The 24,839-nt window shown below is 42.1% G+C and overlaps 1 protein-coding gene across 6 annotated transcripts in view; it reads right to left on the minus strand.

Annotated features, from left to right (window-relative positions):
- XRN1 (5'-3' exoribonuclease 1) overlaps positions 1–24,839 on the minus strand; it is a 203,556-nt gene that overhangs the window by 78,360 nt on the left and 100,357 nt on the right. For all 6 annotated transcript variants that reach the window (XM_014453186.2, XM_023751452.1, XM_014453187.2 and 3 more), the window contains exon 20: positions 23,867–23,998. In XM_014453186.2, the coding sequence (XP_014308672.1) occupies positions 23,867–23,998 (132 nt within the window). The remainder of the gene's footprint in view (positions 1–23,866; positions 23,999–24,839) is intronic.

Raw genomic sequence — 24,839 nt, forward strand, 5'->3', positions numbered from 1 at the left:
CTCCGGCCAGCCCCGACCCTGATCGTCCCTCCCTACCCCAATAGGGGGTGGGGCCAGCTGGCTAAACTCCTGCAGCACCTCCCCCCCCACCCCCGGCTGGCCACCCCGGGCTGGCCCTGCCCCTGATGGCCCTCACCACACTGATCGGCCCACAGCCCCTCCCCCCAGCCTGCCCTGCACTGGATCGGTCCCTGCAACCCAATCAGGGGAGGGGCCCACTGGCCAATCACCCGCAGCCCCTCCCCCCAGTCAGCCACTGTCACCTCCTCCCAACAGGCCCAGCCCTGATCCGCCAATTGGGGCCTGGCCAGCCGGACCCCACCCATGCATGAATTCGTGCACTGGGCCTCTAGTTAATAAATAAATACTCATAGTAACACTACTAACAATAGCAAAAAGGTAGAAACGACCCAAATGTCCACTGACAGATAAATGGATAAACAAAAGGTAGTATATCCATATAATGGAATATTCAGCCATAAAAAGAAATGAGTACTGATACATACTACAATGTATATGAATTTCAAAAACATGTTCAATGAAACAAGCCAGACACCAAAGGTCACATATATGATTGCATTTATATGAAACATCCAGAATAGGTAAATGCAGACAGACAAAAGGTTGACAGGGGCATTCATTGGGCCCTTTCTTTCTTTCTGTCAAAATATTTATTCTGTTCTTAATTGGGTTGAATGGTAATACAAATATTGTGAGCCAGACATACCTTTCTCATGTATTATACTTTAAATGCCCAAAACTTTATATAAAAACCACACGACCTTGTTTCTCTCACTATTCATACTATGGAACCTCGGATCTAATCTGTGCTTTGAATAACTTCTCTCCTTGACTATGACTGTTATAGCTCTGACAAAACTAGCCCCAGTTAGAAGTTTTGAGGGGGAAGAAATTGCTGAACAGAAACTTCAAGCCTTCTGTGGCTAATAGTCTAAAAGACTCCCTTAAAAGTGAAGATGGAATACAAAAATACAGACTCATACAATTACTGTAAGACTGCTGGGAAAGTTTTATTACTACCCCAGTGCTTACACTAAGAGCTACAACTTGCAACTCATACCAAATCCTGAGCATTGTCATTTTCAAAGATGTTAAGGACATAAACATTATCCTGAACCTGATGGCAGCAGCAACAAGAGAAGCCTGAGTGCTCACTCTAAGGTATAGAGCCATTCTCAGGATAGACACCAACACCCACTTCAGCTAAGGCTCCTGGGGTACCCTCACGGTCATGTTAAAGCACAGCCCTGGGAAGATCACAGAGCAGGGCATCCATCCACCATTCTCAGGATTTTGCTCCAAATGGAGAAATCAAGTCAGGCTGCATCTGGAAATCATGAGAGGAGCTGTAGCCACGTCAGCAACACTGGGATTTGCTCTTTGCTGGCAAGGCCTCCTGGTACAGTTTAATTTTGTCCATATCATTGTCTTCATTAGGAAAGCTTTGGTGGTTCACGAGAATGTTCTCCACTAGGAACCAGGCTGGTTCCCCTATGTTAATATTGTCCTTTGCAGAGGTTTCAAACCATCCAGTGAAGCCATGTTCTTTGCAGATCTGGTCCATCTGGGAAGGAATATGGCCACCTTCCTTTTTCTGGTCACATGTACAACCGCCCTCCCCTGCTGGCCTGATGGCCCCCAAATGCCCTCCCCTGCGGGCCGGATGGCTCCCAACTTTCCTCCCCTACTGGGGCCTGATTGTCCCAAACTCCCCTCCCCTGCTGGCCTCATTGCCCACAACTTCCCTCCCCTGCCACGACCTGCCTACTACACTGAACCCGCTTCCTCCATGCGAGGCAGTGGAGATGTTAGTACCAGGCTCCTCCACGCTGCACAGAGCGGGACCCCTAGGCCTCACTGCGCAGAGCGGCCACCGAGCCCCGCCTCCGCTGTGAGTGTGGCCATCTTGTGGCAGCCATCTTATGGTGGCCATATTGTGTTGAAGTCGCGTGAGGGCGTGATACCACCTAGGCTTTTATTATATAGGTCTAGAGGCCTGATGCATGAAATACGTGCAAGGGGTTTAGCCCTCGCAGCCGTGGCGGCTTGCCTTGGCCCTCGCAGCTTTGTCTGGAAGGTTGTCTGGAAGGACATCCAGAAGGTCATTTGGCTGTCAGGTCTAATTAGCACATTGCGATTTTATTATTCTACACTAGTGGCCTGGTTCACGAAATTCATGCACATTAAAGGGGAATTAATTAGTGGAAATATTTTAATATTGCTATTTGCCCTCTCTCTATAATAGAAGTGTAAGAGATGAAAGAAAATTAGTAAAATGTATATTAAAATCTCCCTCCTGTCAGAGTCTGGGGCATGCCGTGGGACGCAGAGTCAAATCCCCGCCCACTCATGCGTGCCTTGAAATTGCGCGAGACCCAGACCTGGCTGGCCCTACCCCAATCAAGCCCTGTACGGCAGGGGGCGCAGCCTCAGGTACCCCGGTCCCAGCGCCAGGGTCTCAGGTCTCCCGGCCCAGCCTCAGGTCCCCCAGCCCAGGCGCAAGGGCGTGATGACCATTTCTATATTGGCTCTTTATTATATAGGATTTTGCTGACCCCTGATCTAAAGATTCTTCATCTGAGGGATATTTTCTTACCTATTTTCCATTTTTTCTTTCCAAAACTCGTATCAGACAGAGGTAAGAAATTCTGAGTATACTCTTTATATCTCATGGTGCTTTGTGTGCTGAAGGAAGCTTTTAGCTTGACCTTTTACTGCAGCCCAATGATTCAATTGTTAGGATGCCCATATTACTATTCAGACCATCTACTGAGCTCATTGTAACAATCACAATTTTAATTTTTATATATGTGTTTATATTTAAATATATGAATGATATATACTATACATAGTTATATGTAGTATATATTAAATAACTTTATTATATATTATGTACATACTAGAGGTCTGGTGCACAAAATTCTACACGGGGGGGGCGGGGGGGGGGCGGTCCTCAGCCTGGCCTGAGCCCTCTCGCAGCCTGGGACCCCCTCGCTCCTTACTGCCTCCCTGCTGCTTCTTAGCGCTACTGCGGAGATGGAAGAGGCTCCCACCACCGTCACTGCGCTCGCCAGCAGTGAGCCCAGCTTCTGGCTGAGCGGTGCTCCCCTGGTGGAGGCCCACTGACCTATAGGGGACAGTTCCTGCATTGAGCATATGACCCCTGGTGGTCAATGCGCATCGAGCAACTGGTCGTTCCGCCAGTCATTGTACTGTCTGGTCAATTTGCATATTAGGTTTTGATTATATAGGACATCCTATCTAATAAAGAGCGAATATTCAAATTGCCCATCACTTCATAACAAGATGGCCGTGCCCACAGCGGAAATAGGGATTCTGTAACACAAGATGGCTATACCCACAGCAGAGGCTGAGTTCCCGTAACGAGCCTTAACGAGCAATCAGCAGGGACCTGAGGCTGCGTGGCGCTGGGCCGGGGCAGGGAACCTGAGGCTGCGCCCACCCCCCCCCCCCCGCCCCGGTGGAGCTTGACAGGGGACCTCAGGCTGCGCCCCATGCCCAGCAGGGCTTAATGGGAGACCTCAGGCCATGATCCCAGCCCGGTGGATCTTGACGGGGGACCTCAGGCTGCAACCCCTGCCAGGCAGGGCTTGACGGGGGACCTCAGGCCGCACCCCCGCCCCAGCGCCGGGCCATGGGACCTGAGGCCACATCCCCCACCCGGCGAGGCTTGACAGGGGACCTGAGGCCATGCCCCCCACCTTGCAGGGCTTGATGGGGGACCTCAGGCCGTGGCCCCCGCCTGCAGGGCTTGATGGGGGACCTGAGGCCATGGTCCCCGTCCGGCGGGGTTTGATGGGGACCTCAGGCCGTGCACCCCGCCCCGGCGCCGGGCAGGGGGACCTCAGGCTGCGCCCACTGGCCTGGGCCAGGGACCTCAAAGCACACCCCCCAGCCCGCAGGACCTGAGGCTGCACCCCCGCCCCAGGCCAGGCGACCTGAGGCTGCACCCTCCACCTGGTGGGGCTTGATGAGGGTGGGGCCGGCTGGGTCTGGATCTAGCCCAATGGGGGTGGGGCTGGTCGGGTCTGGGTCTCACGTGATTTCGAGGTGCACATGGGTGGGCGGGGACTTGACTCTGGTTCTCGTGGCGTGCCCCAGACTCTGACAGGAGGAAGATTTTCATATACATTTTACTAATTTTCTTTCATCTCTGACACTTCTATTATGGAGAAAAAGGCAAATAGCAATATTAAAATATTTCCTCTAATTAATTCCCTTTTAATGTGCATGAATTACGTGCACCAGGTCACTATTACACACACTAGAGGCCCAGTACATGAAAATTCGTGCACTAGGGGAGGTTATCCCTCAGCCCGGCCTGCCCTCCTCACAGTCCAGGAGTCCTCAGGGGATGTCCTCCTCTGTGAGAGGCGACTGGGCGAATCAGGGGAAGGTGCCACCCCCATCACCCCACTGCTGTTGCCACTGCCGGCTGCTGCAGCTGCCGGCCCTCGCTTCTTAGCGCTGGCCTTGCCCCCCTGCCCACTGGTGGGTGGGGGAAAATCTGGGGCTGTGGGAGGTTGAGGCACAGCAGGTCTCACCCCGTCCAGCCTCTGTGTAGGCATGGTGCCGGGACTGGCCCACGCCGCTGCCTCTGTGACTGCCTCTGTGGAAGGAGTAGCACCGGGACCAGGACTGCATAGCCCCTTCTCCTAAGCTGCCTCTGAAAAAGAGGCCTTGGTGCCGCCTTCTCCTCACGTGACTGCCACGAGTGCCTTCTCCTCCCGCGGCTGCTCCGAGAGCCTCCTGCACCGCCAGCCCTCAGCCTTTGTAGCCGCTGGCCCTTGGCCCTTGCAGCCACTGTGGCTTTGTCTGGAAGGATGCCTGGTACAATTAGCATATTACCCTTGTATTTGAATAGATACTTTCATAGCAGCTTATTCTTAAATGGTTTTGCTTTTGATGGCAGGGTTGGTCTGAAATGAGCCATCTCATCTTAGCATGAAACAGACATTTTTCCAACAAAGTTTTGAAGCGCAGCATTCTGTTACTACTTTCTAAAAATTCAATGGGATTTTTTCTACCATTTTCACTCAAATGTTATCATGTGTGTAATCTTGATATCAATAGTTGACAAGGACATTACAAGAAAGGGAAATTACAGGCCAATCACTTTCATGAAAGTAAATGCAAAAATCCTAAACAAAATAAATCCAAATATATATAGGGATAATATAACACAGTCAAATGGGATTTATTCCAGGAATTCATGGGAGGATTAATATTTGAAATTTAATCAATGTAATTCTCTATATTAACAGAAAAAGGAAGTCATATGATTATTTTCACAGATGGAGAAAAATTTTGATAAATCAACACAAATTAATGATTAAAAACATGTAACCACATAGGAATGGAAGGAGATTTCCTTAATCTGATAAAGAATATTGAAAAATAAAAAAACTACAGCAATCATCATATTGAGTGGATCATTTAAGGGTTTTTCATGAAATTGAAAATGACAACACAGATATATAAGAAAAATTACAAATAAGAAAAAGTTCAACAGTTTTCAATAGAAAAAAGGGCAGAAAATTGAACAGCCATTTCAGAAAAGAACATATTCAAATGGACAGCAACATAAAAGGATGTTCAACTTCATTAGGCATGAAAGAACACAAATTAAACCAAAATGAGGTAGCCACTATGTCAGAATGGCTACAAGGGAAGAGACAATAGTAATAAGTATTGATGAGTGTAGAGAGAAACAGAAATTGTTATAAACTGATGTTAGAATGTAAACTGATGAGATAACTTTGCAAAATTCATTTTGATGGTATCTATTAAAGCTAATCTTAAGCATCCTATATAATAAAAGGCTAAGATGCAAATTGTCCCCTCAACTGGGAGTTCAACTAGAGGGTGGGGTTGGCCAGCCGGCCTGGCCCTATCGGCCCCAATCCAGGCAGGCTGGCCAGACACCACCCATGCACAAATTTGTGCACCTGGCCTCTAGTATCCTATAAAGCAACAACTCCACCTATAGATAGCACCTAACAGAAATGCATATATATGCATTCATCAAAAGTCGCAAATGAGGTGTGTGAAGCCTCCCACTGCCAGCCAGAGGAGCCACCACAGCGGTGAACAGCACCCACCAGAGGAGCTGCTGCCAACTGAGGAGCAGCTGCAACCACAACCGCCCGAGAAGCAACTGCAGCCCGAGGAGCCACTGCCATCCAGGAAGCAGCCACTGAATGACTCAACATCTAGATCTGTCCCTGAGATCAAACATGGGTAGACAAAGAAACCCCCAAAGGAAAGAAAAGGAGGACTCGACAGAAAAGCAGCTAAGTGAAACCGAGGCATGCAGCATGACAGAAAAAGAATTCAGATTAAGGGTCCTAGAATGCATAAACCGGATGGAGGAAAAAATCAACAACTTATGCAAGAAGCAAGAAGAAACAGATTAAAAAAAATCAATAAATTATGTAAGAACCAAGAAGAAATGAAGAGTGATATAGCTGCAATAAAAAACACCATTGAAAGTTTCAACAGTAGACTAGGAGAAGCGGAGGACCGAATTAGTGAATTAGAAGACAGGGAAACAAAACACACACAAACTGAACAGCAATTGGAGAAAAAAATTAAAAGACAGGAGGAGAGCCTAAGGGAGCTATGGGACAACATGAAACGAAACAACATACGAGTAATAGGGGTGCCAGAACAACAGAAAGAGGAACAAGACTTAGAAAACTAAGAAGACTTGAAGAAATAATATCAGAAAACTTCCCTGAGGTGGGGAAGAAAAAAGTCACACATGCACAGAGAGTTCCAAACAAGGTGAACCCAAAAAGATCCACACCAAGACACATCATAATTACCATGGCAAATGTTCAGGACAAAGAGAGAATCTTACAGACTGCAAGAGAGAGACGGAAAGTTACATACAAGGGATCTCCCATTAGATTATCAAATGATTTCTCAACAGAAACACATCAGGCCAGAAAAGAATGGATGGAAATTTACAAAGTGATGCAAAGCAAAGGACTGAATCCAAGAATACTCTATCCAGCCAGGCTATCATTCAAAATTGAAGGGGAAATAAGAAGCTTCACAGACAAGAAAAAGGCTAAGGGAGTTTATCACCACCAAGCCAGCAATGCAAGAAATGCTAAAGGGACTGGTGTAAAAAGAAGAAGAAAAAAAAAAAGCTAAGAAAGAAAACAGGCACAAAAAATAGAAATGGCTACAAACAAGTACCTTTCAATAATAACTTTAAACGTAAATGGACTAAATGCTCCAAACAAAAGACACTGAGTGGCTGAATGGATAAAAAAACAGGACCCATACATTTGCTGTCTACAAGAGACCCACCTCATTAGAAGGGACTCACACAGACTGAAAGTGAAGGGATGGAAAAATATCTTTCAAGCAAATGGAAATGAAAAAAAAGCTGGGGTAGCAATACTTATATCGGACAAAATAGACCTCAAAGTGAAGGCCATAACAAGAGATAAGGAAGGCCACTTCATAATACTAAAGGGATAGATACAACAAGAAGATATAACCCTGAGAAACATATATGCACCCAATGCAGGAGCACGCAAATACATAAAAAAACTCCTGGAAGATATCAAAGGAGAGATCAACAACAATACAATCATAGTAAGGGACTTTAGTACACCACTAACATCACTGGATAAATCCTCTAGACAAACAATCAGCAAAGAAACAGCAATCCTAAATGACTCACTAGAGCAGATGGACTTAATTGACATCTTCAGAACACTTCACCCCAAAGCCACGGAATATACATTCTACTCAAGTGCTCATAGGACATATTCAAAAATAGACCACATATTGGGTCACAAAGTATCCCCAAATTCAAGAAGATTGAAATCATACCAAGCATCTTTTCAGACCACGATGGCATAATATTAGAAATAAACTACAATAAAAACAACCCAAAATACTCAAAAAATTGGAAGCTGAATAGCTTGTTATTAAATAATGATTGGGTTACCAATGAAATCAAAGAAGAAATTAAAAACATCCTGGAAACTAATGACAATGAAAACACAAAAATTCAAAACCTATGGGACACAATGATATTCAAGATGATAAAAAGTGAAAATATGCACTTCAAAATCCACCAAATAAATGAGGTCAACTATGTTATTCAGGACATAACGCTTTATGTGGTTCTATCTACATTGTGAAATAAACTTTCCGTAGTCACCTTTCCCACTATTTATAGCCTTCGATTCAATTTTGTCTGATTTTTAATATTGCAACCCTTGCTTTCTTTCTGTCTGCATTTCCCAATACTTAATAATGTATTATTTCATGAGACTGAGCTGAAACAAAGATGCATTTTTAAATGGTTGGGATATAAATATAAAATTATAATTTCTGAAAACTGTAGATGGTGAGGGATTACTGTACCTTAAACCTTACTAATTTTGGTGTTAGGTGTACTTCTTATAGCTGGTTTACAGTTGGATAATCATGCTGGTGATATAATCAAAGTGCCTCTGTACTTTAATTGAGGAGCTATAGCCACTGAGATTTAATGACAATTCTTATTTTAATTATGTTTCTGCCATTTTATTTTATTTATCATTTTAGGCAGCCTAAACTATATTTTGTTTTGCTTCTCTATCATAGATTCTTTCTTTTTCTCAAAAGTTTTTTTTCAATTACAGCTGATATACAATATTATATTAGTTTCAGTTGTACAACATAGTGTTTAAATATTTATGTAACTCATGAAATGATCTCCCTGATAAGTCTAAACCAGGGGTGGGCAAACTTTTTGACTCGAGGGCCACAATGGGTTCTTAAACTGGACCGGAGGGCCAGAACAAAAGCATGGATGGAGTGTTTGTGTGAACTAATATAAATTCAAAGTAAACATCATTACATAAAAGGGTACGGTCTTTTTTTTTTTTAGTTTTATTCATTTCAAAAGGGCCCGGATCCGGCCCGCGGGCCGTAGTTTGCCCACGGCTGGTCTATACCATATGTAGTTATTACAATATTACTGACTATATTCTCTGTGTTTAGTTTACATCCCCATGACTACTCTGTAACTACCAATTTGTACTTCTTATCCCTTCCCCCTTTGCACCCATACCACCATCACCCCTCTCATCTGGCTACCATCAAAACATTCTCTGTTTCTGCCTGTTCATTTATTTTATTTAGATTCCACGAATGAAATTATATGACATTTATTTTTGCTGACTTATTTCACTCAGCACAATACACTAGGTCCATCAATGTTGTTGCAGATGGCAACATTTCATTCTTCTTAACAGCTGAGGCATAGTCCATTGTATATATGCATCGCTTCTTCTTTATTCATTTGTCTACCAATGGACAGGTTGCTTCCTCATTTGGCTATTATAGATAATGCTGCAATTAACATTTGGGTGCATATGTCTTTTCAAATGAAGTGTTTTGGGTTTCTTCAGATAAATACACAGAAGTGAAACTGGTGGGTCCATCTTTTGTTGTAAAGTCTATTTTGTTTGGTATAGGCATTACTACCATAGGTTTTTTTGTTTGTTTGTTTGCTTCCATTTTCATAAAATATTTTCCATCCCTTTACTTTCAGTCTTTGTACTTTTCAATCTGCAGTGACTCTCTTGTAGACAGCATAAGTAAAGGACTTGTTTTCTTATCCATCCAGCTACCTTATGTCTTTTGATTTAATCCATTTGCATTTAATAAATTGTTTATAGATATGTAGTTATTGCTATTTTGTTAATCATATTTTTTATATTTATGTTTTTTCTCTTCTTCTTCTTAAGAATCCCTTTAACATTCTTGAAATACTGGATTGGTGGTGATGAACTCCTTTAGTTTTTCCTTGTCTGGGAGGCTCTTTATGTGACCTTCAATTCTAAATGATAGCTTTGCTGAGTAGAGTAATCTTGGTTGTAGGTCTTTGCTTTTCATCACTTTGAATATTTCTTGCCATTCCTTTCTGGCCTGCAAAGTTTCTGTTGAGAAATCAGAGGACAGTCCTATGGGCACTCCCTTGTAGGTTACTAACTGCTTTTCTCTTACCATTTTTAAGATTCTCTTTGTCTATAACCTTTGACATTTCAATTGTGATGTGTCTTGGTGTGGACCTATTTGGGTTCATGATGTTTGGGATTCTCTGTGATTCCTGGGCATGTAAGTTTATTTCCTTTACTAGATTAGGGAAGTTTTCAATCATTATTTCTTAATAAAGGTTCCCAATTCCTTGCACTTTCTCTTCTCCTTATGTTATACCATGATGCAAACGTTGGTGCTGATGTTGTCCCAGAAGCCCCTTATACTATCCTTATTTTCCTGGATTGTTTTCTTTTTGCTGTTCTGATTGGGTGTGTTCCGCTACCATATCTTGCAAATCACTGACGCAATCCTATGCTTCATCTAACCTACTATTGATTCTTTCTAATGTAATCCTCATTTGTTATTGTATTCTTAATTTCTGACCAGTTCTTTATTATGTTTTCCATCTCCATTTCTCTTTGTTGAAGTTCTCACTGAGGTCATTGAGCACCTTTATAACCAGTGTTTCAAACTCTGCATCTGGTAAAATGCTTATATACATTTTGTTTAGTTTGTTTTCTAGAGTTTTGTTCTGTTCTTTAATTTGGGACATGTTTCTTTGTCTCCTCTTTTAGGCTATCTCCCTGTGTTTGTTTCTATGTATTAAGTAGAGCTGCTACCTCTCCCAGTCTTGGTAGAGTGGCCTTATGTAGCACATGTCCTGTGGGGCACAGTCTCACTGTTCACCTGAGCCAGGTGTTCCAGATGTGTCTTTTGTGTGGGCTGTCCTCCTGCTGTAGTTGAGCCTTGATTGCTATTGGCATGTCAGTGGGAGGGATTAACCCTCAGGCCTATTGGTTTTGAGGACTGGCTGCGACTACAGTGTGTTAGTTCTGGGGCCTGTGCTCTGCCCAAGGACACCTGTTATGAGCTACAAAGTGATCTGCAGATGGTTGCCACTTGTACTGGGCTTGGAGGTACCTGGAAGAGGCTAAGCTATGAACTTAGGCCATATGTCACTATTGCCAGACTTGGAGCTGCTTAGCAAAAGGTACGAGGCACTATAAGGCCAGTTGCTCCTTGTTTGGGGTTTGAGAGATTTTAGGAAAGTCTGAAGTATGTGCCAAAGCCTTCTGTATGGAAAAGCTATTGGAAGTGGCTTGGGTGGGCCTGCAAGTTGGATGGGGTCTCAGAGAATCACCAGGGCAGGGCAAATATTGTTACCCAGATTGATGGAAACCCAGATATGGAGCCTGCAGTGCAGGGGAAAGCATTCAGTAAAGAAACAATGGCTTCTGCCAGCACTTCTGTCTGGGAGAAAGCTGCCCCTCCAGTCCTCACCGTGAAGCTAGACAATTCAGTTCCTCCCCATAAAGAAAAGCTGCTGCCCCAGTCCTGGAGCTTAGAGCAAGTGGGTATGAGTAAGTCCATGCATGGGCTCTGTAAGAGGAACTTCCTGGAACTCCAGCAACCTTCTGTTTCACTCATCCACAATCCCCTCTGGTTCTTTTAGCCAGAAGTTATGGGGACTTCTTTTCATGGCACTGGGCCACTGGGCTGGGGAAGCCCTGTATAGGGCTGGGATCCCTTGATCCTCAGGAGAGACATCAGTAGCAGAGATATCACTCCCAACTTTTAACCACCACATGTGGGTTTGGGACCAACCTGTTCCGCACCTCTGCCCCTTCTACTGGTCTTGATGTAGCTTCTTCTATATATCCTTAGCTATATGCTGTCTGGTCAGCCAGATATCAGATAGTTCTCACTAATGGCAGTCTTTAGTTTATTTGCAATTTTGATGTGGTCATGGTAGCAGGCAAGTACACCATTTTCCCTACTCTGCCATCTTGACAGGAAGACTCCTATAATTTCTTTCATTTAATTTTTTTCTTGCTAGTACTTTGCAAGTTAGAAATCTTGCTTTATATTTCTATTTATGGTTACTTCTGACTTAAACTTTTAAAAACATTTCATACTTCTCCAAATTTCTAAATTATAAACAAACTACCTTGTAACTTTTTTATATCTAAAATGAGAATTAGTACTTAAAATTCTTTACTAGTTACAGTGTTTACAACCAATATTTTGATAACCTTATTTTTTTTTATGTAAGTCTATCTCTTCTTGTTTGAGGTTAAATAAAGCACTCTCCTCCAAATTATCCTCTAATTGCATCATAATGTTCTCTATAACATCCATAAAGTATTACCTTGCTCCCTTCTCCCAGGATTCTGTTCTTCTTTAATTCCTAAACCTTTTGAAACCATTATATCCTCAATATCCACATTCTTAAATGAATGTTCCACCACTTCCCTGGGTAGCTCTCTCAAGTGGTAGCCTCTCAATGTTACATGTATGATCTATCCAAGACCACAGTAGTTCTTCAGCCTCCCTATCTTTAATAACCTTCTCCTCCATTCTACTTTGGTCACCTATTCCCTTGGCTATGACTTGGGTCAAGACATCACCCATTTATTTATTTTTATTTGTACTATTGAAAGTATTACATATGTCCCCCTCCTCACCCCCACTGACCCCAAAAGCCTGCCCCCACCCCCACCCAGACTTTCACCACCCTATTATGTGTCCATGGGATATGCATACATGCACACAAGGTATTTGGTTGATTATCTCCCACCCACCCACGATCCCCCACCTTCCCACCGAGATTACAGACTCTGTTCCATGCTTCCATGTCTATGGATCCATTCCATTCATCAGTTTATTTTGTTCATTAGATTCCACATATGAATGAGATCATGTGATACTTGTCTTTCTCTGATTGACTTATTTCACTTAGCATGATACTCTCCAGGTCCCTCCATGCTTTCGCAAAGGGTAAGAGCTTCTTTTTAACTGCTGCATAGTATTCCATGATATAAATGTACCACACTTTTTAATCCACTCGTCTACTGATGGGCTATTTCCAGATCATAGCTATTGTAAATTGTGCTGCTATGAACATAGGGGTGCATATATTCTTTCTGATTGGTGTTTTGGGTTTCAAAGGATATATTCCTAGAAGTGGGATCACTGGATGAAATAGCAGTTCAATATTTAATTTTTTGAGGAAACTCCATACTGTTTTTAATAATGGCTGCACCGGTCTGCATTCTCATCAGCAATGTACTAAGGTTCCCTTTTCTCCACATCCTTCCTAGCACTTGTCATTTGTGGATTTGTTGATGGTAGCCATTCTGACAGGTGTGAGGTGATACCTCATTGTCATTTTAATTTGCATCTCTCTGATGATCAGTGAATTGAGCATTTTTATGTCTGTTGGCCATTAGTATGTCTACTTTGGAGAAGTGTCTATTTAAGTCCTTTGTCCTTTTTTAAATTGGATTGTATGTCTTCCTCTTGTTAAGTTGGATATTAACCCTTTATCAAATGTATCATTGCCAAATATGTTCTCCCATATAGTGGGCTCACTTTTCATTTTGTTGAAGGTTCCTTTTGCTATACAGAAGCTTTTTATTTTGATGTAGTCCCATTTGTTTATTTTCACCTTAGTTTCCTTTGCCCTAGGACCACGGTCAGCAAACTGCGGCTCGAGAGCCACATGCGGCTCTTTGGCCCCTTGAGTGTGGCTCTTCCTAAGGAGATGTTATCTAGAAACATATTGATACGAGAGATGTCTGGAGAGTTTGCTGACTATGGCTTCTTCTAGGGTTTTTATGGTTTCCAGACTTACATTTAAGTCTTTTATCCATTCTGAGTTTATTCTTGTGTATGGTGTAAGTCGATGGTCTAGTTTCATTTTTTTGCATGTATCTGTCCAATTTTCCTAACACCCTTTATTGAAGAGACTCTCTTGACTCTGTTGTATGCTCTTGCCTCCTTTGTCAAATATTAATTGAGCATAATGGCTTAGGTCGATTTCTTGGGTCTCTGTTCTGTTCCATTTATCTACATGCCTGTTCTTATGCCAGTACCAGGGTATTTTGATTACAGTGGCTTTGTAGTATAACTTGAAATCTGGTATTGTGATTACTTCAACTTTGTTTTTCTTTCTCAAGATTGCTGCAGCTATTTGGGGTCTTTTTTTTGGTTCCATATAAATTGTTGGAATATTTGTTCCTGCTCTGTGAAATATGCTGTTCATATTTTAATAGGGATTGTATTGAATCTGTAGATTGCATTGGGTAATACGGACGTTTTAATGATGTCAATTCTATGTACCCATGAACATGGTATCTTTTTTCCCTTGTTTATATCTTCCTCTATCTCTTTTCTCAATGTCCTGTATTTTTCTGAGTACAAGTCTTTTACCTCCTAAGTTAAGTTTATTCCTATGCATCTTAATTTTTTTGTTGCAGTGGTAAATGGGATTGTTGGTTTTTAGTTCATTACTGGTGTATAAAAAAATACATCAATTTTTGGGTGTTGTGTTTCCTGCTACATTGTGAAATTTATTTATTAAATTTAGATTTTTGGTGGAGTGTTTAGGTTTTCTATGTACAATATCATGTCATCTCTGATTAATGAGAGTTTCACTTCCTCATTTTCAATCTGGATGCCTTTTATTTCTTCTTCTAGTCTGATTGTTGTACTATGACTTCCAGTACTATGTTGAATAAGTGCAGGGAAAGTGGATATCCCTATCTTATTCCTGATCTTAGGGGAAATGGTTTTAGTTTTTGTATGATGATCACTGTAGGTCTGTATCATGTTGAGATATGATCCCTCTATTCCCACTTTGAGTTTTATAAAACATGGGTGCTGTATTTTGTTGAATGCTTTTTCTGCCTGTATTGATATGTACATATGATTTTTGTCTTTCAATTTATGTGATGTATCACGTTTACTGATTTGCGAATATTGTACCAGCCATGCATCCCTGGAACAAATCCCACTTGGTCATGGTATATGATCTTTTTAACATATTGTTGGATCCAATTTGCTAAAATTTTGTTGAGGATTTTAGCATCTATGTTCATCAGGGATATTGGCCTGTAATTCTCTTTCTTTGTAGTGTCTTTATCTGGTTTGAGATTAGGATAATGGTGGCCTCATAAGAAAAGATCGTGGAAGTGTTCCTCGTGGATTTTTTGGAATAATTTGAGCAATATGGGTGTTAGTTCTTGTTTCAATGTTTGGTAAAATTCTCATGTGAAGTCATCCGAACCAGGGCTTTTGTCTGTGGTGAGTGTTTTGATTACTGCCTCTATTTCATCAGTTGTTATTGACCTATTCAGGTTTTCTGAATCTTCCTTATTTAGTTTTGGGAGACTATTTTTCTAGGAAATTGTCCAGCTTGTTGTCATATAGTTGTTGATAGTATTTTCTTACAATCCTTTGTATTTTTCTAGTGTTAATGGTTACTTCTCTGTTTTTGTTTCTGCTTTTATTTATTTGGGTCCTCTCTGTTTCTTTCTTATTTTAATTTTTATTGATTGCAGAGTGGAAGGGAGAGGTAGAGATAGAAACATCAATGATGAGAGAGAATCATTGATTGGCTGCCTCCTACACACTCCCCTACTGGGGACTGAGCCCACAAACTGGGCATGTGCCCTGACTGGGAATCGAACCAGTGACCTCCTGGTTCATAGATATACGCTCAACCAGTGAGACACGCCAGTTGGGCCTCTCTATTTCTTGATGAGTCTGGCTAATGGTTATTCAATCTTGTTTATCCTTTCAAAGAACCAGCTCTTGTTTTCAGTAATTATTATTATTACTAGTGGCCCGGTGCACGGGGTGTGTGTGTGTGTGTGTGTGTGTGTGTGTGTGTGTCCCTCAGCCCGGCCTGCACACTCTCCAATCTGGGACCCCTGGAGGTTTACAGGGATCGGCCTAAACTGGCAGTCGGACATCCCTCTTGCAATCCGGGACTGCTGGCTCCTAACCACTCATATGCCTGCCTGCATGATTGCCCCTAACCACTCTGCCTGCTGGCCTGCTCGCCCCCAACTGCCCCCCCGTCACCGGCCTGCTCGCCTTCAAATGCCCCCCTGCCAGCCTGCTCACCCCCACTGCCCCCGGTGCCAGTGTGCTCGCCCCCAACTGCCCGCCCTGCTGGCCTGCTCACCCCCAACTGCCCTCCTCTGCTGGCCTGCTCGCCTCCACCTTCCCTCCCCACTGGCCTGCTCGCCCCCAACTGACCCCCTGCTGGCCTGCTCACTCCAAACTTCCCCCCCACAGTCCTGATCATCCCCAACTGCCCCCCACTGATGGCCTGCTCGCCCCCAACTGGCCCCCCTGCTGGACTGCTCACCCCCAACTGCCCCCCCGCACCAACCTGATCACCCCCAGCAGCCCCCCCACAACGGCCTGATCACCCAACAACTGCCCTCCCCTCTTGGCCTCTAACTGCCTCTACCTCAGCCCCGCCACCATGGCTTTGTCCAGAAGAATGTCTGAAAGGTCTCCTGGAAGGTCTCCCAGTCTAATTAGCATATTACACTTTTATTAATATAGAGGCCTGGTGCATGGGTGGGGGCCGGCTGGTTTGCCCTGAAGTGTGTACCGGATCAGGGTGGGGGTTCCCTTAGGGTGTGGGGCGGCCTGGGCGAGGGGCCTGTGGTGGTTTGCAGGCCAGCCACGCCCCCATGAGGTGAGGGTCTGAGGGCTCTTTTCAAGCTGGCCACACCCCCTTCAGGGTGAGGGTTCCTGCTGGGGTGCCTGGCCAGCCTGGGTGAGGGGCTGATGGCTGTTTGCAGGCTGGCCAGGCCCCCCAGCGGGGACTCTTACTCCATGGGGGTGTGGCCAGCCTGGGTGAGGGGCTGAGGGCTGTTTTCAGGCTGGCCACGCCCTCCAGAGACCCAGGCCCCCAGCCCCTCCTTGAGCAGAGGCCAGGACCGGCTGGAAGCTTGGCTTCCTCCGCCGCTGGGGGCAACCTAAGCCTCCAGCTCCGTGGCTGCCACCATCTTTGTTGGGTTAATTTGCATACTCACCCTGATTGGCTGGTGGGCATAGCGGAGGGACCGTCAATTTGCATGTTTCCCTTTTATTAGTGTAGTTTTTTTTTAAAGTCTCTATATTGTTTATTTGTGCTCTAATTTTTATTATTTCCTTCCTTCTACTTATTCTGGGCGCTTCTTTTTGCTCCTAATACTTTAAGTTATACAGTTAAATAGTTTATTATTAATTTTTCTTGTTTTTCTTGAGGTAGACCTGTAGTGCTATGAACTTCCTTCTCAGCACTGCTTTTGCTGTGTCCCTGAAATTTTGAGTTTTTCTGTGTTCATTTTCATCTGTTTCCAGAAAGTTTTTGATTTCTTTCTTAATCTCATCAATAGCCATTTTATTGTTTGATAACATGATATTTAGCTGCCATGTGTTTGGGATGTTTTTACTGTAGTTGATTTCTAATTTTATTCCTCTGTGATCTGAGAAAATGCTTGATAGGATTTCAATCTTCTTGAACTTAGAGAGACTTGTTTTGTGTCCTAATATGTGGTTTATCTTTGTGAATGATCCATGTGTACTCGAGAAGAATTTATATTCTGCAGCTTTGGGGTAAAATGTTCCATAAATCTCAACTAAATCCATCTGATCCACTGTGTCCTTTAGAGTCACTGTTTTCTTGTTAACATTCTTTTTCCTGGAAGTTCTATGCAGTGAAGTCAGAGGGTTGTTAAAGTCCCTTACCATGACTGTACTGTTGTTGATCTCACTCTTAAAGTCCTCTAGAAGTTTTTTTTTTTTTACATATTTAGGTGCTCCTATATTGGGTGATATGTTTAGCAGGGTTATAACCTCTTGTTGGGTCAATCCCTTTAGTATTAAGAACTTTACTGTCTGTTGTGATGGCCTTTATTGTGAAGTCTATTTTGTCAGATATGAGTATTGCTACCCCAGCTTTATTTTACGTTTCCATTTGCATGGAAAATTTCTTTCCATCCCTACACTCTCATCCTGAGTGAGTCTTCTGTTCTAGAGTCAGTCTCTTGTAGACAGTGTAGAGTTGGATCATATTTTTGTATCCATTCAGCTACCATGTGTCTTTTGATTGGAGCATTTAATCCATTTACAGTTAAGCTTATTATTGATAGGTATTTATTTATTGCCATTTGCTTTCTGTCTGCCTAGGTTTCTCTATTTCTTCTTCAAATTACAGCAGGCCCTTTAGCAATTCTTGCAATGCTAGCTTGGTGGTGATGAACTCCTTTAGTATTTGTTTTTTTTTGTCTGGGAAGCACTTTATTTCACTGTCTATTTTGAAAGATAGCCTTGCTGGATATAGTAATCTTGGTTTCAGACCCTTGTTTTCCATCACCTTGAGTACTTGATGCCATTTGCTTCTGGCCTATAGAGTTTCTGATGAGAAATCAGGTGTCAGCCTTATGGGAGCTCCTTTGAAGGTAACAGTATGCTTTTCTCTTGCTATCTTTAAGATTCTCTCTTTGTCTTTAATTTTTGGCATTTTAATTATGATGTGCCTGGACGTGGGCCTGTTTGGGTTCTTTTTGCTTGGGACTTTCTGTGACCCCTGAACTTGTGTGACTTTTTCCTTCACCAGGTTAGGAAAGCTTTCTGCCATTATTTCTTCAAATACATTCTCTATCTCTTTCTCTCTTTCTGTCTCTTCTGGCACACATAGTATGCAAATATTGTTATGTTTCACATTATCCCAGAGCTCTCTGAAGCTGTCCTCTAGTTTTTTAACTGTTTTCTAGTTTTGGTTCTGTGATTGAGTGATTTTTTTCCTACCCTGTCTTCTAATTCACTGATCCGATACTAAGATTCCCCTAATCTGTTGTGTATTCCTTGTAATGTGTTATTAGTGCTATGTCATTCTTTACTTTCATTTTCATAGTTACTATATCTTTTCTCATGGTATTGAGCATCTTTACCATCATTATTCTGAACTCTATATCAGAAAAAATTTATCTCCATTTCATTTATCTTTCTTCTGGATATTCTCTTGTTCTTTCATTTGGGCGTTGTATTTTTGACTCCTCATTTTGGTTGCCAGTTTGGGTTTGTGACTATGTATTAGGTAGATCTGTTACGCCTCTCAATCTCTAGTGCAGGGCAGTGTCAAATGCTGTTTGTGACTTATTAGATCAGGCAAAGACTCAAGGCCTCCAGAGACTGCCTCTGTCTGCAGACTAATTGGATTTAGTCTTGAGTAGCGTTCATGAATCATCTACAGGTGTGGCATGAGTTTTGCCAACAGCATGGGGTAACTGCTTCTGCCTAAAGGTTAATTGTTATTCTCAGTCTCTTAATGGGCTTCAGAAACTCCACATTATGGGGCCAGGTGTTTTCCAATAGGGTGGGTTGACTGTCTTCCCCCCATGCAAAACCACATGCATAGCAAATGTCTGCATGAGAAAGATGAACTCCGCACAGGAAACTGGGGTGTCTGCCTTCTGAGCTCTAACACCAGAGCCCCCAATCCTGGCTTCTGTCCACACAGTTCCAGTCCCATCTGCCCTAGCACAATGTGAGTGGCTGCACACAGAATTTTGTGCATTGGCCCTTTAAGAGGGTGTCTGCATTTCCAGCCATCTTTACCTGGCATACAGCAACCTAGATGCTTTTCACAGCCAGATGTTATGTGGGCACCTTTCTCAGTTCTGGTGTTCTCTGCTGGGGGGCCCAGCTTGGGTATTAGACCCCAGAGTTCTCAGTGGCCACCCCTCACAGCTGCGATACTTTCCGGAACTTCAGCTGCTGTTTGTCAGAGCCTGGCCAGACCTTTAATGCCTCTGCCCTTCCCACCAGTCTCCACTTTCCATCCCTAGTTATTAGGGTTCTTTCCAGCCAGTCTTCAGTTAATTATTCAGAATTTTTTTTTTTTTTGTATTTTAATTGTAATTCCAGTTTAGTCCTGGGAGTGTTTCTGTGTAGCATCCACATACTCCGCTACCATTTTTAATCTCTCCATTTCTGCCAAGAGAGCCTCAACCAGAGCAGAGGCCTAGGTCTGAAAGCTTCTTTGTCCCTATGGGCTCAAATCTCTCCTCTACCTCTAAAATCACTACCTCAAATATTTTGTCTAAAAACTTCTCCATCTAACTTGCTTGTTCAATCATTTTGTTTATGACTCATATTCCATTAATTTGGGATCTCCAGTCCATCTATTATTCTAATTACTCCCATTAACTATTAAAACTCTACTTTCTTAACGTCTATATTTCACCTAGATGCCACTGTCTATTATTTCAGTAACATTCCTGCCAGTATCCTAAATCTTTGCCTCTTCATCTTTTTGTTGTACCCATCTGGTAAAATCCAGTGCTGTTTAAATCAACCTATCTGCTTTTTCTAGACCTGTGACTGAAGAACCCTGTTCTACTATCAAAAGACAGAACAATTATTACATTACTAGAAGCCCGGTGCATGGATTCATGCACGGGTGGGGTCTCTCGGCCTGGCCTGCGGGAATCGGGCTGAAACTGGCTCTCCAACATCCCCTGAGGAGTCCCGGATTGTGAGAGAGTGGTTCTTGGGTGGTGCACCCCGAAATCGGGCTCCCTCCTCTCTGGTTCCCCATGTGTCACCCGAGAACTGCAGCTCCTGAGTTGAGCATCTGCCCCGTGGTGGTTAGCGTGCGTCATAGCTACTGGCCATTGGCCAGTCGCTTAGGCTTTTATATATATATACAAGGCCCGGTGCACAAAAATTTGTGCACTGGCAGGGGAGGGGGCGATTATAAAGATTATAAATAAAGTACTCTCAAATTCAATTCTTCCCTCAGCCCCACTTGTGCCCTCTCACAGTCTGGGACCCCTCGGGAGATAACCACCTGCTGGCTTAGGCCCGCTCCTCGGGTGGCACATGGCAGGCCCAATCCCTTGGTGCCTGCCCCGCCTCCCCGGGTCGCACACACGGCAGGGCTGACACGGGGGTTGGGGCGCCGCCCCGGGTCGGGTTGCACACGGGACGCCCGGGCGGGACGGCGGATTGCTGCTGCCCCGCCTGGCCACCCTGGGTCGGGTCGAACATGGATGCCCGCCGCCCCAGGTCACAGACAGCAGGCCTGGATGGTGGCAGGGCAGGTGGGATGGCGCTGTCCAGCCCCACCACCCCGGGTCGCAAATAGCAGGCCCAGATGGCGGCAGGGTGGCGCTGTCCCGCCCTGTCTGCAGTATGCAAATTAGCCGCCATCTTTGTTGGCAGTTAATTTGCATATCGTGCTGATTAGCCAATGGGAGGCGTAGCGAAGGTATGGTCAATTACCATGTTAGTCTATTATTAGATAGGATAGATAAATTCATGACTTTCAACTTCAAAAAGGGTCCTTAATACTGGCTATAATTTTACCATGTTTATCTGATCAATGGAAACTCTCCCATTTTCTCCAAGGACTATTTCAAACTGCCACTTAAGGCCAACCCCACACAGTCCTCAATAGCCAAACTCAAATCTCCTCATCTTCCTCACACCAAACACACACACCAACCAATAGTTCCGTCCCATCTTCTTAATGAATACATCTTGTTTCATCTTCAAATGTATTGCTTTCTCTTTTGTACCTCTCTTGCCATTTGTTTTTACACATGATCAAATCTCCTTGAATAAACCAAAACCAATTCCACTTAATTTTATAACTTTCTTCATCTATCTCTTATTGTTAGTATCTATTAAAAAGTAAATGTTACACAGGAATACAGAAATTTATCACGCGTAGCATATGGGTATAGTTAGGTTTCTAAAAATAAAATCATATAATTTGATACTCATAGAAATATTTCATGTCTTATGTTCAGAGAAAAAGGATGTGTTAAATTTAGGAGAACATGTTTTGGTTAATAAGATTCATGGATATATAACTAAGATAAGTAATAGGTTCTACATTCTTGCTGTAGAACTCTTAGAACTAAGAATGGTTTGCACAAGCATTACTCCTTGTTGGAGCCACGGGATCATCACCTCATTCTACTGACATAATGTGCAAAGTCATAAATAAGTCAAGTAAACCCTCAGGGGAAGAGCAACAGTGGTCTTGTGAAGTTCACCTTGGAAGACAGATTACAAAGAACTTGGGGGGTGGGGGAAGAGGGGACAAAATGTGGGATGATATGAAGGAAATACTGTGGTAAAGAAAAGCAATTTAAGAGAATGGTGACTAGAATAAATAAACCTGAATGGTTATGAATTATGTAGTCTTAACTACCCTTCTTGGCTGACAAGAGATCCTGAACTGGCAGGTACTAGAATTCATTCCCTTGAATAAGAACAAGACCCCTTTCAAAACCAAAATAGCTCTTGCTTAATCTTATCAAAACATTTTACATGGCTTATTTCCTTATTCTTGAAACACTCTTTTTCTTTCATTTCCATAGTATAACATGTGAATCTCCTGTCTTTTATTTTACCTCTTGGCTTGCCTCTTTTGTTTCCCCTGCCTCATCTTCCTTCTTGATTCCAACACTCTAGCCACATTAGCCATGACACATACTGCTTTTCCTTGTGCCACAGGGACTTTGCATGTAACTCTTCATTCATTCTGAAATATGCTTCTAAAGAAAGTAATAAGACCAAATCCTACTCTACATTTAGGTAGCAGTTTAATCAACACTTCCTCAGGAAAGTTTTATCTGACTAGAGCAAATTCTTCCCTAGTTAGGTCAAACCCTGCTATTATATGGTCTCACAGTACTATTCCTTCAGAGCAATTATCATAGTCGCAGTTTGATTAAAAAAGCAAAAACAAAAAACAAACCACACAAGACATTAAAATCCATAACCCATCTACCAGCCATAAAGTTCATGAATATAGGGACTGTGGGATTTTATTCACTGTGGTATACTGCCAACTACTGTACTCAGCACATATCAATAAATAATTGTTGAATTGTTATATAAATAAATGACTAAACTCATAGTATTTTGAATAATTTTTTTTATCCTATTAAGAGTCTTAACTAAGACAATCTCTATTTCATTCAAACAAATATTTACCGAATGCTAAGGAATGAGAGCAGAGTGGTGACAAAAACAGGTATGTTCCCTACCTTATAGAGCACACTATCTAAAAAATGGTTAAGGTAATCAAAAAATAAATTTATTATGGTTTTTGTTTATGTGCGATAAAAAATTCAGAAAGATATGAACTACAACAGGGGCTTCTGATATTGTTGGAAGGCTTTACGTCTACCTTCTGAGAGCTATATTTACCTTCTTCATTTACGGTAGATTTTTTTTCTTTTAGATTTTCCCTGTTTACTCATCTTTGAATAGCCTGGTACTAGCTCCAAAACTATAGAACAGATTTCTCCTCTACTATAGTGAATGCTATTACAGTTTAAACAGGAGGGCTGATGGATATACATTTATAATACCATTTCATGTGCCACTGCCAGTCAATCATTGTTTTGGTTGTGGAAATCCTAGTGTTTAGATGAAGAAAGAGAGGAACTATTAGGGTGGAATCATGGTGACCCTGGAAATTAGCATTCTGAGGAGGGTTAGCTTTTTAGTTGTTTGGTTGATACAAACCCTGCATTTCTGAATTCATGGGCATATGGGCTTGGGTGAAGGGGACTGGGTAAGGGAGAAGTGAGAATCCAAAGACAGTCTTCCCTCCTATTTTTATTACTTACATGTGGCCAAGAAATTCAATGGCTTTAAGTTAGTAAAAATATTTCTCAAATTCAGGCAACAATCTATTAACTGTTATTCACAGTACTAAGTGATCATGTCTTTTCCTTTTCTGTATATAATGAAGTATTTCAATGACAAACTGAGCAAGGCTTTAACTACTGCTAACCAGGTATTATTTTAAATTAGAACTTATTACTTTCTTTAGAACATAAAATGAAGATGTAGTCAGTATTCAGAGTGATTACTTTGTTAAGTGGAAAATAAGTTAGAGGATAAGTATATTAAATCCCATTCTAGTTCTATGATATTAAATACTTTTAATGACACTCACTGTTCTGAAATTCCTTGTACTTCTTTTGTCCAGTTAGATTGTTCTTTTTCTCCAAGATGAACCACTTTAGATGGTGGAGCAGTTCTTCCCAGATAAAGCTTCTGTATGCCTGGAGGTTCTTCCAAGTAAAACCTTAAAAATTCATATAAAAATTATATTATCCCCAAATCTGTGCTTTAATATAGAGTTCTAGTAGTATACATCTTCAAAGTAAAAAGTTTTCTACATGGTATAATAGAAAAAAAGCCATCTTTTTAAAAACTGTACTATAAATTTCAGAACAAAATCTTGTAAAAAATTCAATCAAAATTTAAAAACAAATTAATATTCTTTCTCTCTTAAGACACCAAACTAAATATACAACAAAAATATAAGGATTATAAAGTACTCTCAAATTCAATAAAGTATTTTTGCTAAAAGTGTTTAACTTGATTCTATAAGCCACTACATATAGCTCCAGTTTATAGGAAATATGTGGGATGAAGGATCCACCTAAGTGACACTAAGAGAAAATAGCCAGGTAAATCCAGAATCCTACAAAATAACTGGCTTAAACTCTTAAAAAAAAAAAAAATAAAGGCAGGGAAGAAATCTCTCCATGATTTTTATAGGTATAGAATAATTTATTCTAAAATTTATATAAAGAGGCTAAGGAACAAAAAGCTAAAACAATTTTGAAAAATAAAAATAAGGTTGAAGGAATAACTCTACCTAAGTTTAACACTTACTACATAGCTACAGTAACAAGACAAAAAACAGACAGATCACTGGAACAGAATGGAGAACTCAGAATTAGTAGAGCCACACAAATGTGCTCAACTCAACTAATATTTTTTCTTTCAATTACAGCTGACATTCAATATTATTTTATATTACTTTCAGGTGAACAGAACAGCATAGTTGTTAGAAATTTATATAACTTACAAAGTTATTCCCCCTGTTAAGTCTAGTACCCACCGGGCATCAAAGATAG

Source organism: Myotis lucifugus, unplaced genomic scaffold, assembly GCF_000147115.1.
Source record: "Myotis lucifugus unplaced genomic scaffold, Myoluc2.0 scaffold_21, whole genome shotgun sequence".
In the NCBI taxonomy this organism is placed as follows: Eukaryota; Metazoa; Chordata; class Mammalia; order Chiroptera; family Vespertilionidae; genus Myotis; species Myotis lucifugus.